Source organism: Loxodonta africana, chromosome 20 (assembly GCF_030014295.1).
Source record: "Loxodonta africana isolate mLoxAfr1 chromosome 20, mLoxAfr1.hap2, whole genome shotgun sequence".
NCBI classification, from domain to species: Eukaryota; Metazoa; Chordata; class Mammalia; order Proboscidea; family Elephantidae; genus Loxodonta; species Loxodonta africana.
In genome coordinates this window covers 57385834-57402196 of record NC_087361.1, presented here as the reverse complement: position 1 = coordinate 57402196, position 16363 = coordinate 57385834, and the positions used below count along the sequence as shown (strand labels likewise).

Genomic DNA, 16363 nt, shown 5'->3' with positions numbered 1-16363 from the left:
GCTAGGGACCTTTGCCCCTATGCAACATGGCACCCAGGGCTTCAGGCGTAGAGATCACGTGAAGAGAATTCCGTGCCCTCATTGGCCTTCTCTCCTGGAAGTGCTTGGTCGGTAGCACGGCGGGTGCCGGCCTTAAAGGGCCCGCCACTCAGTGCGCCGAAGCTCATCCCTCGGGGCTGGGCGCGCGCGCGGTTTGCGCCCCTCCCGCGTGTGGCGGCGGCGGCGGGCGGGGTGCGCTCGGAGGCCGCGTCTCCCGGAGCCGTAGTGACAGCCGTCCGCGGCGCGAGCCCGGGGGTTAGCGCGGAGGCCGCGGCGCGAGGACCCGGCGGGGCGCGGGATGGAGGGCGGCGTGGCCGGGCCCCGGCTCGGGGCGGCGGCCGAGGCGCGCACGCGGCCCTTCGCGCCGTTCCCCGGGGCGGCCGAGGCCGAGGCCGAGGACGGCGGCGACTGGAGCTTCATCGACTGCGAGATGGAGGAGGTGGCCCTGCAGGACCTGCCCACCGCCACCATCGCCTGCCGCCTGGACCCGCGCGTGCTCGCGGACGGCCTGTGCCGGGTGAGGCGGGCGGGGGCGGGTGCTCGCTGCCCGGGGGCGTCTCCGGCCGAGGGTCGGGGGGAGTCCCCAGCCGGGGGTCTAGGAGCGTCTTCATCCCGGGGGTTATGGGGTGTCTCTAGCCCGTGGGTCGGGGGGCGTCTGCAGCCGGGGGTCTAGGAGCGTCTTCAGCCCGGGGGTCAGGGGGTGTCTCTCGCCCCGCGGTCGGGAGTGACTCCAGCCGGGGGTCAGAGGGCATCTCTAGCCCGGGGGTCAGGGGTGACTCCAACCGGTGGTCACGGGGCATCTCTAGCTCGGGTTCGGGGGTGTCTCCAGCCTGGGTTCCAGGTGTTAGGGGGCATCTCCAGCCTGGGGGCCAGAGGTCAGGGGTGTCTCCATGCCAACCGTCGGGGCCCCTCCTTTCAGCCACAAGGGAGCGAGTCCGACCGGCTGGGGGCATCTTTCTATCCCGCCTTTGACCTGAGCTCACCACTGCCCCCCTCCCCGAGACACCCTTGCCCCTGGGTGTTTACCTGCTCTCTGGGGCGGGGGACCAGGGAATGCATTAGCACCGACTGGCCGAGGGAACGCTGACCCCCCGACCCCCCACCGCTTTGACCATCCCCTGCATGTATTCACTTGCGCGGGGAGGGTCACTTCTTCATAGGGACGAGGAAACGGATGTGAGTGGCGACGTGACTCAGTGCTCACGAATAGGGCATCCTTGCATTCCCAGTCTGTGCTTTGGAAGAAAAACCAGTGTTTGGGTGAGGATCTCTGGTTGTTCATTATACCCTGTTTGGCCAGTTTTGGGCAAATGGTGTTGGGGCAAAAGGGGCCCATTTTCTAGGCCTTTAGGATATTTAGTCAAATCTTGACCCCCGAGGGAGTGACACGCCACATCGAGGGCACTCAGTACATTGGGATTTCATTTTTTTTTCCCAAGTCCATACAATCTAGACACTTTGGCCAGGAATGAGCAATCAATGATGTTGGTGGGGAGGAAGAATTTATTTCAAATTTGCAGCTATTGTGCAGAATAAAATTTAGAGGGTGGAGGTGTTGCAGAATGAAACCTGTCTTTGGGAGATGCCTGGTGAGGAGACCAGCTGTCAAAAAAAAGAAAAAAAACAAGCAATGCTTTCAGTGCTTGGCTCTGGGTCCATATACACTGTCAATGATCTGTGGCTGCCAAGAGGAACCCCACTGTGGAGTGGAAAATGGTGGGCCCAGGTCCCATTTATTTGTATATGCATTTACTCTCAGGAGGGTTGACAACGGCTGTGTGCTCAGGTAAGCTTTCTGCATGCCTTCTTGGCACAGCACATGTCAGGAGCACAGGGCCTTGTTTGTCTTCCCCGAAGCCTTCTTGTCCTGGGCTAAGGCCTAGCCAGTGTTTCAAGTCTCTCTCCAGGGGTCTCAGACTGTCTAGCTGACCAAGGTCAGGTCCCATAAGAATTGGGTGCTTAATTTCTCCTAGTAAGTGTTGGGGGCACTCTGAAATTGCTTTGTATGAAAATTTGCCCACTTTGCCCCTAATTCATATAAGAGATGTTTGTTGAGACTTTACTGTGGGGTGGGCACTGTTCTAGGCTCTGAGGGTATTACATGGGCTGTCACTGTGAGCAGGACTGACTTTCCTGGGCCTCAGATCTCACTGGCAGAGCCCAGCTGGCAGCAATGAGTCAGGGGCCCAGACAGCACATCTCTAGGTGGGGTCAGCCTTCCAGGGCCCAGAGAAGGGCAGAAAGGGCGGAGAACAGCTTTGGGGATGCACCGAGGACAGGCGTGGAGCTGTTTTAGCTTGAGTGGCCTAGAAAGACCTCTGAATAGTTTGGATTTGGCTGGCAGGAGGAAGTTCCTTGTTGAGATTTTTGGGTAGTTGGCTGCCTAGGCCTCTGTCATTAGTTGCAGTCAGTCTGGCCACCGACTCGGGGCACCCCCATGCACAATGCAACAAAACACTGCCCAGTCCTGTACCATCCCCCTGATCAAATGTGGATCAGACCGTTGTGATCCATAGGATTTTCATTGGCTGATTTTCAGGAGTAGATGGCGAGGCTTCCTAACCCATCTCAGTTTGGACACCCTGCCCAAAGCCCTTTCTGCCTCAGAGCAGCACACACACCTCCACTGACAGATGGGTGGTAGCCACGCATGAGGTGCACTGGCCAGGAATCGAACCCAGGTCTCCCACATGGAAGGCTGGAATTCTGCCAGTGAACACCGCTGTCTCATGTCGTCTAGTCAGGGAGTAGCAAACACAGAGGTTCCTATGCAAGGATGACCATCATGAAGGAACTGCGTGGCTGGAGAGTGAGAGGTGGGGGGTGATTGTGGCTGAGCTAGGACGAGCAGTCAGGGCCGGTTACGTGGAGTGCCCTGGTGGAGTGGCCCTGGTGGCCTGCCATGGTAAGGATTCGGGTTGCATTCTAATTGCAAAGCTGGGTGGGAAATGCCTTGTGAGGAAGGAAGGTGGGTGGGTAAGAGAAGAAACAAGGAGACCAATGAGGAGGCATTTGGAGGTATCCAGGGCAGTTAGGTGGGTGGTTAGGTGGGCGGCTAGGTAGGTGGTTAGGTGAGTGCTTAGGTGGGTTGTTAGCTGGGCGGTTAGGTGAGTGGTTAGGTGGGTTGTTAGCTGGGTGGTTAGGTAGGTGGTTAGGTGGGCAGTTAGGTGAGTGGTTAGGTAGGTGGTTAGGTGAGTGATTAGGTGGGTGGTTAGGTAGGTGGGTAGATGAACAGTTAGGTGGGTGGTTAGGTGAGCAGTTAGGTGGATGTTAGGTGGGCGGCTAGGTGGGCGGTTAGGTGAGTGGTTATTTGGGCAGTTAGGTAGGTGCTAGGTGAGTGGTTAGGTGGGTGGTTAGGTAGGTGGCTAGGTGGGTGGTTAGGTAGATGGCTAGGTGAGTGGTTAGGTGAGCCGTTAGGTGGCTAGGTGAGTGGTTAGGTGGGCGGTTAGGTGGCTAGGTGAGTGGTTGGGTAGTTAGGTGGCTAGGTGAGTGGTTAGGTGGGTGGTTAGGTATGTGGCTAGGTGAGTGGTTAGGTGGGTGGTTAGGTAGGTGGTTAGGTGAGCAGTTAGGTAGGTGGTTAGGTAGGTGGTTAGTTGAGCAGTTAGGTGGGCGTTTAGGTAGGTGGTTAGGTGGGCGGTTAGGTAGGTGGCTAGGTGAGTGGTTAGGTGGCTACGTGGGTGGTTAGGTGGGTGGCTAGGTGAGTGGTGAGAAGGTGACTGGACTAGGGCAGTGGTGTTAGAGATGGAGAGAGAGACAGAGCCTCCCCTTCTTTCCATTCAGAAGATGAGGTGTTTCAGACCGGAGGGAGGTGGGGCTTGTGTATGTCGGTTGCCCATTTGTAGTATCCTGTAAGATGGGAGCCCTGGTGGTGCAGTGGTTAAAGTGCCTGATTGCTAACTGAAAGGTCTGTGGTTTGAAACCACCAGTGACTCCGAGGTAGAAAGATGTGGCAGTCTGTTTCCGTAAAGATTTACAGCCTTGGAAATGCTATGGGGTCGCTATGAGTTGGAATCACCTCGGTGGCAGTGGGTTTGGGTTTTGTTTGTTTGTTTTGGTAAGATGTAAAATAATAGGTGAAGACTCAAAAACCAGTTCTCTGAGGTAGTTGGGGTCCCGGAAGGCAAATAACTCTGTGCAACAAGGCAACCAGAGAGCTAAAACCACCACAGGTGGCTCATGGTGACCCCGTGTGTGTCAAAATAGAACTATGCTCTTTAGGGTTTTCCATGGCCGATTTTTCAGAAGTGGATTACCAGGCCTTTCCTCCAAGGCGCTTCTGGGTAGACTCCTACCTCCAACCTTTTGTTAAGCAGCCGAGTGCCTTAACTGTCTGCCCTGCCCAGGGACTCCACAGGTCTTGGGTAAGCCTTCCAGTAAGTAGTGTCTCGTTTAGCTACAACTGCCCCTCTAGGTAGGAACACGTGGGTTCTGTGGTTTCGATCTAACAGCCTTATTATTTTAAAAGTCACTTTTTCTTAAGAATGAAGTGTTCACCTTTGGGTGGTGTAATGGGAAGGTGAATCCGCTTTAAGGCTTGTGGTGTCTAGCACCTGAATAAGCCAGCCATTAGCTGCAGTTCTGTCACAAGCCCTAAATCATCCTCTCTTCCTAACCGTGGGTTGGCAGTCACCTGGGTGAAGAAAAAGGACGATGTTGGACTTCTTTACATTTGGTTGTATCATACTGTAACCTTAGTCTTAAACGGAAGAAGGAAATTGACCTGAACTCCTCCTTCATTTGGGAATTTACACCTGAAGCCATTTTGTAACAGTCTAACAGTTTGGTCCTATATGTAAGATTTGTTTCTGTTAGCTGGATCACCGATATGGTAAATATCTTATAATAAGTGTGTTCATTAAATGTTTATCTAAAAAATAAATCCGCGTTATCATTGATTTATAGTGATATTATTAGGGAGATATACATCATTACAAACAAATGAAAACTTTTTTTAAAATAAGATTATTTTCTGTTTGTACAAATATTTTCATCACTGTACTGTTTTTGGAACCTTATTTTTCTTTTTTTACTTAGAAAAGCAAAGCAGTGCTTTGAACCAGTAATTACCTGTATGTGGGGTTGTCGGCACTGGTACTTGGTACCCTGAAATAAGGGTTTATGAATAAACCCTTGTTGTCACCAAGCAAGCCAGGCATTGAAGAGTCACCAAGCAAGCCAGGCATTGAAGAGTTCTCAAATGATATTCTGCTGGTTTCCAAGCAGTAAATATCGTTCCATTCAGTCAGAGAAGTGAATGCTTTTTTTTCCTTTCTGTTGTCTAAAACATGAATGTATACTTGGGTAATAGAGCTTTGCCTGAAGGCTATCAGAAAATGCTAATCGTGGAAAAATGTACTCTTCTTAGTGAATAAACTGACTTTCATTTAAAAAAGAAAAACGCCAATTAAGATTTGTGATACTGCAATGAGTTTCTCTTAATGACATAAAATACTCTGACAGGCACCAAAGGAGTTAAGTGGTGTTCCTGAATCTTTACGTAAGTGCATGCCCCTACCAGTGGGCTGAAGCTTAGGTGTGCATTAGATTACCTGGAGGGAACTTTGAAACACTCCACACCCGTGCCACCTCCAGACCAATTAAAGCCGAATCTCAGGGGCTGGGACCCAGTGTCCGCAGGTGAAACAGCTCCCAGGTGACTCCACTTGGTAGTGAAGACCGAGAACCATTGTGCTAGCTGGGGAGCCCTGGTGGTACAGTGGTTAAGAGCTCAGCTGCTAACCAAAAGGTCGGCAGTTTGAATCCACCAGACGCTCCCTGGAAATTATGAGCAGTTCTGCGTTGTTCTGCAGGGTCACTAAGTCAAAATCGACTCGTTGGCAACGGGTTTAGCTAGGAGGATGACGCCTGACCAGAGGCATCATTGTATGGTGAGAAGATCACTGGACTGAAAAGCTGGCTTCTTGCAGCCTGGTAACATAACCTTTCTGAGCCTTGATTTCCTCAGTCTGAAATGAGAGTCAGACTCTCGATCTGTGTGCCCCCTTCTCACGTGTTGTCTGGCCTTGGCCCCGAAAGCCAGGGCTATTGACCATCAGCAGGACAGCCTGTGCCTTTGGGCCAAGAGCGAGTATTTTTCTTTACCTGGGCGCCTCCCTCTGCCCTGGCAGCATCCTCTCACGCCGCTCACACTCCTCCCACGTGTCAGAGCATGTACTTTTCCTGAAGCTGCCTTATTTTTTACTAGACTAGATATCATTCAGTTGTAATTTGGTGATTGGGATGTTTTTAACATCCAGGGTCATGCAGCTGGTACACATAGTTTCAGCTCAGGAGGTTGTGTGTATTTTACTGTGTTTCTGGCCATTCCAGTTACAAGTCAGTCTGGGGTGAACCAGTTGCCTGCCTCATGGCGTCCCCATGTGAGTTGGAGCAGAGCTGTGCTCCATGGGGTTTTCAGTGGCTGATTTTTTGCATGTAGATCTCCAGGCCTTTCTTCTGAGGCACCTCTGGGGGGACTTGAGCCACCAACCTTTCAGTTAGCAGCCGAGCACATTAACTGCTTACACCACCCAGGGAGTCCCACTCAGAGGTAGCATGTTGTAAAATCTGACATTCCAGCAGTCAGCATAGTAACACTTGGGGCGTATATGTTACAGGGCAAAATGGAGGCATTTTTAGACCGTTTTCACTTTTCACCCTAGTGTCATAGGCATGAGGTTTCTCAGACTTAAATTATGTGTGAAAAGTATCTAATGGACTATCTTCTTTTCCCACAAAACTTCCTTAAATTTGGAGAAACAGCTGATCTTGTCCGCGATATCGTACGGTGTAAGTTATTTGGGAATGTTCAGAATGTTTTATGTGAAAAAAAAAAAAAAATTTGCTTATTACGTATGTGAAAAAAGTTTATTTTAGAAGTTATTTATCGTTTCCCCAATTTTAGAATTTCTGACTCTTAAGTAAATAAGGACAAATATTTTAACTTCCACGTGTTTCTTGTAATCCATCCCCACCACTCCACTCCTTAGCAGTTGTTTGTTCCCTTTTCAGCTTAATCTGTCACCACCATGCATTGTTCAAATCATTTTTCTGCAGTAGTGGTGACCTTACATGTCATTGCCTGCTGCTACAGACTTTTCAGTCCCCGAGACAGTTACATAAGGGAACAGAAAAACAGGCTTTGTGCTAGAATAGCTGGAGCAGAGGCTGTTGATCCTGTCAGTGTTTATATTTCAGGCTATATTCCTCATCTCTCTGTTTCTTTCCTTTTTAAATATGTGATCAGAGGACATGATTCCTCCTTTTCATGCATCTCACTGAGGGGCCTAATGCCACGCTCTGTGAACGCACCACCCCGGTGGCGGTGAGAGCAGTTGAGTGCACATCCGTGTGTGTGCATATGTGTGCGTGTGCACGTGCGCATGTGCGTATGTGTGGTGGGGGGATAGATCCACAGGGGATGGTTGTGTGTGTATGTGTGGTGGGGTATAGACCTACAGCGGTGTGTGTGTGTGTATGTGTGTGTGTGTGGTGGGGGGATAGACCCACGGCAGTGTGTGTGTATGTGTGTGTGTGTGATGGGGGTATAGACCCACAGCAGTGTGTGCATGTGTGTGTGGAAGGGGGATAGACCCACGGCGGTGTGTGTGTATGCATGTGTTTGTGTGGTGGGGGGATAGACTCACGGTGGTGTGTGTGTGTGTAGCGGGGGTATAGATCCACAGCAGTGTGTATGCGTGTGTATGTGGCAGGGGGATAGACCCACGGTGGGGTGTGGGGTGTGTGTGTTGGGGGGGGGAATAGATGCACAGTGGTGTGTGCGTGTATAGATCCACAGCAGTGTGTATGCGTGTGTGTGTGGCAGGGGGATAGACCCACGGCGGTGTGTGTGGTAGGGTGGAATAGGGATAGACCCCTCGGCGTTCATTTTCTATGCACAGTTGGTAGGAAGCATTTCAAAGCCTGTGGGGAAGTGCCAGTCATTTGAAATACAACTCATTTGTGAAAGATTTTTTTTTTTCTTTATAAATACCAATCAGTGTGAAAACATGGGGATGCTGAGGGTTAATGAGACAGCTGATGACTCTGCAGCGTTCTCTGAGCATAAACAGGGTGCCTCATGGTGAGGGAAAGTAAAAATAGCTCTCCTGCCCTTCTTGGGCGAAAGAGGAATGTTTTCACGATGTCACATCAGGGAAATATTTATTACCTGGACTCAGACTTTGACATCAAGGAAAGCGACTTACATGTTGGATAGAGTCAGTCATTGTGGAAATCCTCTACTTGTTTGATTTCGCTTAGGTACGGTGGTTTTGTTTGCTTGTTTTATTTTGAATACTAAAGATTTCAGTGGTTTCATTCTGCTCCGAAATTTGTACCTGAGGAGGTAGTGCAGCCTAGTAGTTAAGGATATGGGCTCTAATCACGTGTTTGCCACTTACACGTGATCCGGGGAATCAGGGACCCTGCCTGTGCTTTAGTTTCCCTGTCTGTAAAATGGGTGAGTCCCTGGATAGTGCAAGCAATCGTGTGCTTGGCTGCTAACCAGACGAGAGGTTCAAGTTCACACTGCAGTACCTCAGAAGAAAGGCCTGGTGATCTATTTCCAAAAAGCCAACCACTGAAAACCCTATAGAGCACAGTTCTACTCTGACACACATGGGGTCGCCATGAGTCGGAGTTGACTCGGTGGCAACTGGCAAAATAGTTCTTCCATCATATCAGGTATATGAAGTGTTGGCGCAGTGTCTGGGACGTAGGAAACACACAACATAGCTTAGTGCTTCCATCCTATGAGGTACCTGAAGTGTTGGCCCAGTGTCTGGGATGTAGTAAACATACAATATAGCTTAGGACTTCCATCCTATGAGGTACATGACGTGTTGGCCCAGAGTCTGGGATGTAGTAAACACTCAACATAGCTTAGGGCTTCCATCCTATGAGGTACATGACATGTTGGCCCAGTGTCTGGGATGTAGTAAACACAAAACATAGCTTAGGGCTTCCATCCTATGAGGTACCTGAAGTGTTGGCCCAGTGTCTGGCATGTAGTAAACACACAAATAGCTTAGGGCTTCCATCCTATGAGGTACCTGAAGTGTTGGCCCAGTGTCTGGGATGTAGTAAACACACAACATAGCTTAGGGCTTCCATCCTATGAGGTACCTGAAGTGTTGGCCCAGTGTCTGGGATGTAGTAAACATACAACACAGCTTAGGGCTTCCATCCTATGAGGTACATGACGTGTTGGCCCAGTGTCTGGGATGTAGTAAACACACAACATAGCCTAGTATTTCCATCCTATGAGGTACATGACGTGTTGGCCCAGTGTCTGGGATGTAGTAAACACATAACATAACTTAGGGCTTCCATCCTATGAGGTACCTGAAGTGTTGGCCCAGTGTCTGGGATGTGGTAAACATACAACACAGCTTAGGGCTTCCATCCTATGAGGTATATGACGTGTTGGCCCAGTGTCTGGGATGTAGTAAACACACAACATAGGTTAGTACTTCCATCCTATGAGGTACATGACGTGTTGGCCCAGTGTCTGGGATGTAGTAAACACACAACATAACTTAGGGCTTCCATCCTATGAGGTACCTGAAGTGTTGGCCCAGTGTCTGGGATGTGGTAAACACACAACATAGCTTAGGGCTTCCATCCTATGAGGTACCTGAAGTGTTGGCCCAGTGTCTGGGATGTAGTAAACATACAACATAGCTTAGGGCTTCCATCCTATGAGGTACATGACATGTTGGCCCAGTGTCTGGGATGCAGTAAACACAAAACATAGCTTAGGGCTTCCATCCTATGAGGTACCTGAAGTGTTGGCGCAGTGTCTGGGATGTGGTAAACATACAACACAGCTTAGGGCTTCCATCCTATGAGGTATATGACGTGTTGGCCCAGTGTCTGGGATGTAGTAAACACACAACATAACTTAGGGCTTCCATCCTATGAGGTACCTGAAGTGTTGGCCCAGTGTCTGGGATGTGGTAAACACACAACATAGCTTAGGGCTTCCATCCTATGAGGTACCTGAAGTGTTGGCCCAGTGTCTGGGATGTAGTAAACATACAACACAGCTTAGGGCTTCCATCCTATGAGGTACATGACGTGTTGGCCCAGTGTCTGGGATGTAGTAAACACACAACATAGCTTAGTACTTCCATCCTATGAGGTACATGACGTGTTGGCCCAGTGTCTGGGATGCAGTAAACACATAACATAACTTAGGGCTTCCATCCTATGAGGTACCTGAAGTGTTGGCCCAGTGTCTGGGATGTGGTAAACATACAACACAGCTTAGGGCTTCCATCCTATGAGGTATATGACGTGTTGGCCCAGTGTCTGGGATGTAGTAAACACACAACATAGGTTAGTACTTCCATCCTATGAGGTACATGACGTGTTGGCCCAGTGTCTGGGATGTAGTAAACACACAACATAACTTAGGGCTTCCATCCTATGAGGTACCTGAAGTGTTGGCCCAGTGTCTGGGATGTGGTAAACATACAACACAGCTTAGGGCTTCCATCCTATGAGGTATATGACGTGTTGGCCCAGTGTCTGGGATGTAGTAAACACACAACATAGGTTAGTACTTCCATCCTATGAGGTACATGACGTGTTGGCCCAGTGTCTGGGATGTAGTAAACACACAACATAACTTAGGGCTTCCATCCTATGAGGTACCTGAAGTGTTGGCCCAGTGTCTGGGATGTGGTAAACACACAACATAGCTTAGGGCTTCCATCCTATGAGGTACCTGAAGTGTTGGCCCAGTGTCTGGGATGTAGTAAACATACAACATAGCTTAGGGCTTCCATCCTATGAGGTACATGACATGTTGGCCCAGTGTCTGGGATGCAGTAAACACAAAACATAGCTTAGGGCTTCCATCCTATGAGGTACCTGAAGTGTTGGCCCAGTGTCTGGGATGTGGTAAACATACAACACAGCTTAGGGCTTCCATCCTATGAGGTACCTGAAGTGTTGGCCCAGTGTCTGGCATGTAGTAAACACACAACATAGCTTAGGGCTTCCATCCTGTGAGGTACCTGAAGTGTTGGCCCAGTGTCTGGGATGTAGTAAACACACAACATAGCTTAGGGCTTCCATCCTATGAGGTACCTGAAGTGTTGGCCCAGTGTCTGGGATGTAGTAAACATACAACATAGCTTAGGGCTTCCATCCTATGAGGTACATGACGTGTTGGCCCAGTGTCTGGGATGTAGTAAACACACAACATAACTTAGGGCTTCCATCCTATGAGGTACCTGAAGTGTTGGCCCAGTTTTTGGGACGTAGGAAACGCACAACATAGCTTAGTGAATCATTATCTACGGCTGTGTAAAAAATCAACCCAAAACGTAATGTCTTAGAACATTAGGCATTTATTATCTCAGCATTTCTCTGGGTCGGGGATCCAGGAACGGCTTGTCTTTTGTCTCTGCCTCGGGGTCTCTCACATACTGTAGTGAAGTGTCACCTGCAGCCTCACCTGAAGGAGCATCTGCCTCCAGGTTCACTCCCACGCTGCTGGCAGGATTCAGGTCCTGGATGGCTGATGGCTGGAGGCCTCCTTCAGTTCCTCGGCGCAAGGGCCTCTTGGAGGGCAGCTGGCACCGTGGCAGATGGCTTCTTACCAACTGGAAAGAAAGCACGCAAGGTGAAACCCGCCGTGCTTTGTAATTAGTTTCGGAATGCTGTCCATTGACTTTTGTTGGATGTGTAAATGGTTAATGCACTCGGCTGTTAAGCGAAAGGTTGGAGGTTCAGCTTCACCCAGAGGGACCTCAGTAGAAAGGCCTGGTGATCCACTTCAAAAAATCAGGCACTGAAAACCCTACAGAGCACAGTTCTACTCTGACACACACGAGGTCACCATGAATGGGAATCATCCCAGTGGCAACCGGTCTGTTCGTTAGAAGCCAGCCAGTGATGCAGCCCACGCTCCAGGGCGTGAATACCAGGAGGTGAGGTCGTGGGGGCCATTTTGTAACCATAGCTAGCTATTCATTAAACCAAAAAACCAAAACCAAACCCATTGCCGTCGAGTCGATTCTGAGTCATAGCAACCCTACGGGACAGAGTCGAACTGCCCCATACGGTTTCTGAGGAGCGCCTGGTGGATTTGAACTGCCAGCCTTTTGGTTAGCACCTGTAACAACCACTACACCATCAGGGTGTCCTAGCTGTTTATTAGTACAGTTTTTCTTTGTAAATTTTTTTTTCCCCCATAGAGCAGCTAATTTTTATAAATATTTACTAAGGCATTTTCTAATCTTGTTTTTTTTTTTAGCTTCAACTCCATGAATGAATACAGTTTTAGCATGAAAATACCTAGTTTATGGGATTATAGTTGGATATTATGTTTCTGAAGTATCAGAAACTGCTGACCGCTACATTTCTGAAAGAACTCCGGAAATTAAATCCTTTGTAACTTGGGAAGGCCCAGTACTTTTCCTTTCATTGCTCATTTCAGCAGGTGCAGTATGAAATTCCAATGTGAGCGCATATTAACAGGACGAGAAGAGGCATTTGAGGTGGCCTGAATTCAGAGCTAATTTTGATTTTTTTTCCCCTCAACATAGTAATAGCTTGTTTTACTTTATCCCCTTTATATTTTTTGTTAATTTTCTGCTTTACTTTAAAGATAATAAAATAGTTTACATTCACTAATGCAAAGTGCTTTGTGTATAATACATATCATTTCGTCTTTGTAGGAACCCTATGAAGTAGGTACCATTGTCACCTCCATTGTACAAATGTGAAAAATGAGGCAAGGGGAGGCACAGAAGCCCACCCTAGGTCACACAGTCAACGCATGTTGGTCCCAGGATTCAAACTCAGTGCTAGCCATCTGCCAAGCTTGTGTTGTTGGTCTTCTTCCAGGATGGCCTGGTGCACAGGGATGTTCTGTACCTTCCATGCCTTATGTACACCTGTAACAGCTCTGTGAGAAAGTGTGTTGTCCACAGGAAACTGAGCTTCGGACAAGTTGCTACCCTTTATTATTCTTTCAGTCATTTTTTTTTTTTTTTTAACAGATATTTTTGTGTGCTGTGGTGCCCCAGGCCCAGGGGCAACTCTGATGATAGTCTTGTGTTCAACCAGAAGTGTCTGGTCTCGAGCCAGCCAGACCGGGTATCAATCCTGCCTGCATCTCTCCCTCACTCAGCAGCTATTCCCTGGTGTCTGCCTTGCTCCAGGCACCATGCTTGTTGCACAACCAGCTGGGAGACCTGGGCACATCAGTCAGCCTCCCCAAGCCCCAGCCTTTAGTGCCCAGTGAGCACAAGTGTCCCCACCCCAAAGCCACGTGAGGGTCCAGGTGAGGCGGCAGCCCTAGATATGGCCATGGTGAAGGACAGATAGCATTTCCTCCCCCTTGGAGCTTGCAGGCCAGCTGGGAAGGCACATAGTTGAGTTTTTTCACCTTTAAAAAGCTTATTTGTATTGTGTGTGTTGTGTAAATATAACCAAAGAGCTGAATAGGGCGATAATTAACAACATGCCCTTGGTCAAGTTCTTTAACTTTTCCAGACCTCAGTTGTTTCATCTGCTAACTGAGCAAGTAGAATTGGATCATCTGTGTGGCTCTCAAAGCTGGTTGACTCTACACTTCTGTCAGGGGCATGGCCCATTTGTCCCATGGTCACCTGCATCCCACAAGTGAAGTCAGGCTTTTCCAGATAGGAGTTTGCCCAAGAAGAAAACTCCTGCAGTGTGATTCTGTAGTTCTCTTCCACCCAGCTGTCCCAGCCTCCCAACTCCTCTCTTGCCTTGTCCGACATGGGGTGTCATGGATTGAATTGTGTCCCCCCAAAAGATGTGTCAACTTGGCTAGGGCATGATTCCCAGTATTGTGTGATTGTCCACTATTTTGTCATCTGATGTGGTTTTGCTTTGTGTTGTAAATCCTACCTCTGTGATGTTAATGAGGCTGGATTAGAGGCAGTTATGTTAATGAGGCACTGACTCAATCTACAAGATTAGGTTGAGTCTTAAACCAATCTGTTCTGAAATATAAAAGAAAGAAGTGAGCAGAGAGACATGGGAACCTTATACCACCAAGAAACAAGAGCTAGGAGAATAGCGCATCCTTCGGACTTGGGGTCCCTGCACTGAGAAGCTCCTAGACCAGGGGAAGATTGATGACAAGGACTTTCCTCCACAGCTGACAGAGAAAGCCTTCCCCTGGAGCTGACGCCCTGGATTTGGACTCCTAGCCTCCTAGACTGTGAGAGAATAAACTTCTGTTTGTTGAAGTCATCCACTTGTGGTGTTTCTGTTACAGCAGCACTAGGTGACTGAGACACCGTCCACCTGTGGCGTTTCTGTTACAGCAGCACTAGGTGACTGAGACACTGTCCACCTGTGGCGTTTCTGTTACAGCAGCACTAGGTGACTGAGACACCGTCCACCTGTGGCGTTTCTGTTACAGCAGCACTAGGTGACAAAGACAGCATCCACGTGTGGCATTTCTTTTATAGCAGCACTGGATGACTAAGACGGGAGGGGGTCTAGCCTGCTAGTTTGTAGCTAGAGAGGAGGTAAATTTTAGTCACTTAAACTTTGCTTCTTTGATTGGTGTTGGAAATTTGTATAGGACAGACATGAGATGATCTTGTGTCGGGAAGGATGTAAAAGGACTCCAGCACTGATTTTGTCCAAAAACCATGACAATGTCTTAGTTCCCTGGTGCTGCTGTAACACGGATACCACAGGTGGGTGGCCGTGAAGAACAGGAATTTATTTTCTCACACTTCTGGAGGCTAAAAGTTCAAATCAGGGTCTCGACCATGTCAATTCCTTCGTTGTAGCCAGGGTTTTCCTTGGTTCCTTGGTTTGTAGAGGATCATCTCAGGGTGTCTTTCTTCCTGGGGGTGGCGGGGGGGGTGGTGGTGGGGAGGAGAGGGGAGGGTGTGTGTGCCCGTCCTGGGCTTTTTTATAACTCAGAAGTGACCGGATTTAGGACCAATGTCTATTAACGTAACAAAAGAAAACTATCTCTAAACAAGGTCATATCTGTAGGTACAAGGGCCAGGAATTCAACATGTATTTTTAGGAACATAGTTCAGTACATAACAGAGGGTTTGCTCATCGTCCCAAAACACTTGAGTAAAACAGTAAAAATAGTCTGTTGATTTTTGGGGGAATTTTTCCAAATCTCATAACAGCTATTATTTATTGATAGGCTGACAGTACATTCCAGCCTGTCCCTCCTGGTTTATGCTTGTCCCCGGAAAATTCTGAGTAGCACTCCTTTTTACTCTTAAATTTGGATGGAAAATTTTATAATTAAAGATTACACAATTAATCATAATTACTTTATTTATTTAGTACGTGCCATTTGTGCCGTGTATTTTACGTACATCATTTCTTTGGATTCTTATTGTAACCCTCTAAGATAAATATGATTGCATTGGGCAGATCTGCTACAAAAGGATGTAACTTCAAGGGCTAAGGTGTGCCTGACCCGCCGTGGTGTTTTCAGTCACCTCATATGCGTGTGAAAGTTGGACAAGGAATAAGGAAGACAGAAGAAGAATTAATGCTTTTGAATTGTGGTGTTGTAGAAGAATATTGAATATACCATGGACTGCCAGAAGAATGAACAAATCTGTCTTGAAATACAGCCAGAATGCTCCTTAGAAGCAAGGATGGCGAGACTTTGTCTTATGTACTTTGGACATGTTTTCAGGAGGGACCAGCCCTGGAGAAGCACATCATGCCTGATTAAGTACAGGGTCAGTGGAAAAGAGGAAGACCTCAACAAGGTGGATTCACACAGTGGCTGCAACAGTGGGCTAAAGCATAACAATTGTGAGCATGGTGCAGGACCGGGCAGTGTTTTCGTTCCTTCATACATAGCGTCCCCATGAGTCGGAACCGACTTGACGGCACCTAACAACAATGAAATAAATAGTGTTACTTGCCCATCTTGTGGATGAAGAAGACTTCTTCTCCCTTTGCAAGGACAGTAGGGACCATGGAATCCCAGAGCAGTTGGACATCCACTTCTGGGCCTCCTCACAGTCTCGTGGCAGGCAGGGACCTCAGATGTCTGAAGCTTTCCTTTCTTCAGTGAAGGATTAAGGCCCAGAGAGGTGATGACGTTTTCTCAGAAGTGCTCACTAGATACCCGCAGTACTAGAACTTAAATGCAGGTCTGCTTTCTCCCAGCCCAGTGTTTTCACACCTCATTTAATTCTGTCTCAGATAATATCCCCACCGCTCACCCAGAAGAACCAGGAACGTACAGATAACAAGCAGGACGTCCAGAGACATCAGGTCCGACAGGGCTAACTCAGTACCCCTGGTCAGGCCTGACCCAGTGCCCCTCTGTCTGGCC

General features: G+C 48.6%; 1 protein-coding gene across 1 annotated transcript in view; it reads left to right on the top strand.

The window, feature by feature from the left end:
* The first annotated feature begins 431 nt into the window (after positions 1-431).
* The window catches only part of RCAN1 (regulator of calcineurin 1), a 107142-nt gene continuing 91210 nt past the window's right edge, over positions 432-16363 (top strand). The window contains exon 1 of the mRNA XM_064273227.1: positions 432-556. Within this exon, the coding sequence (XP_064129297.1) occupies positions 470-556 (87 nt within the window). The 5' untranslated portion in view covers positions 432-469. The remainder of the gene's footprint in view (positions 557-16363) is intronic.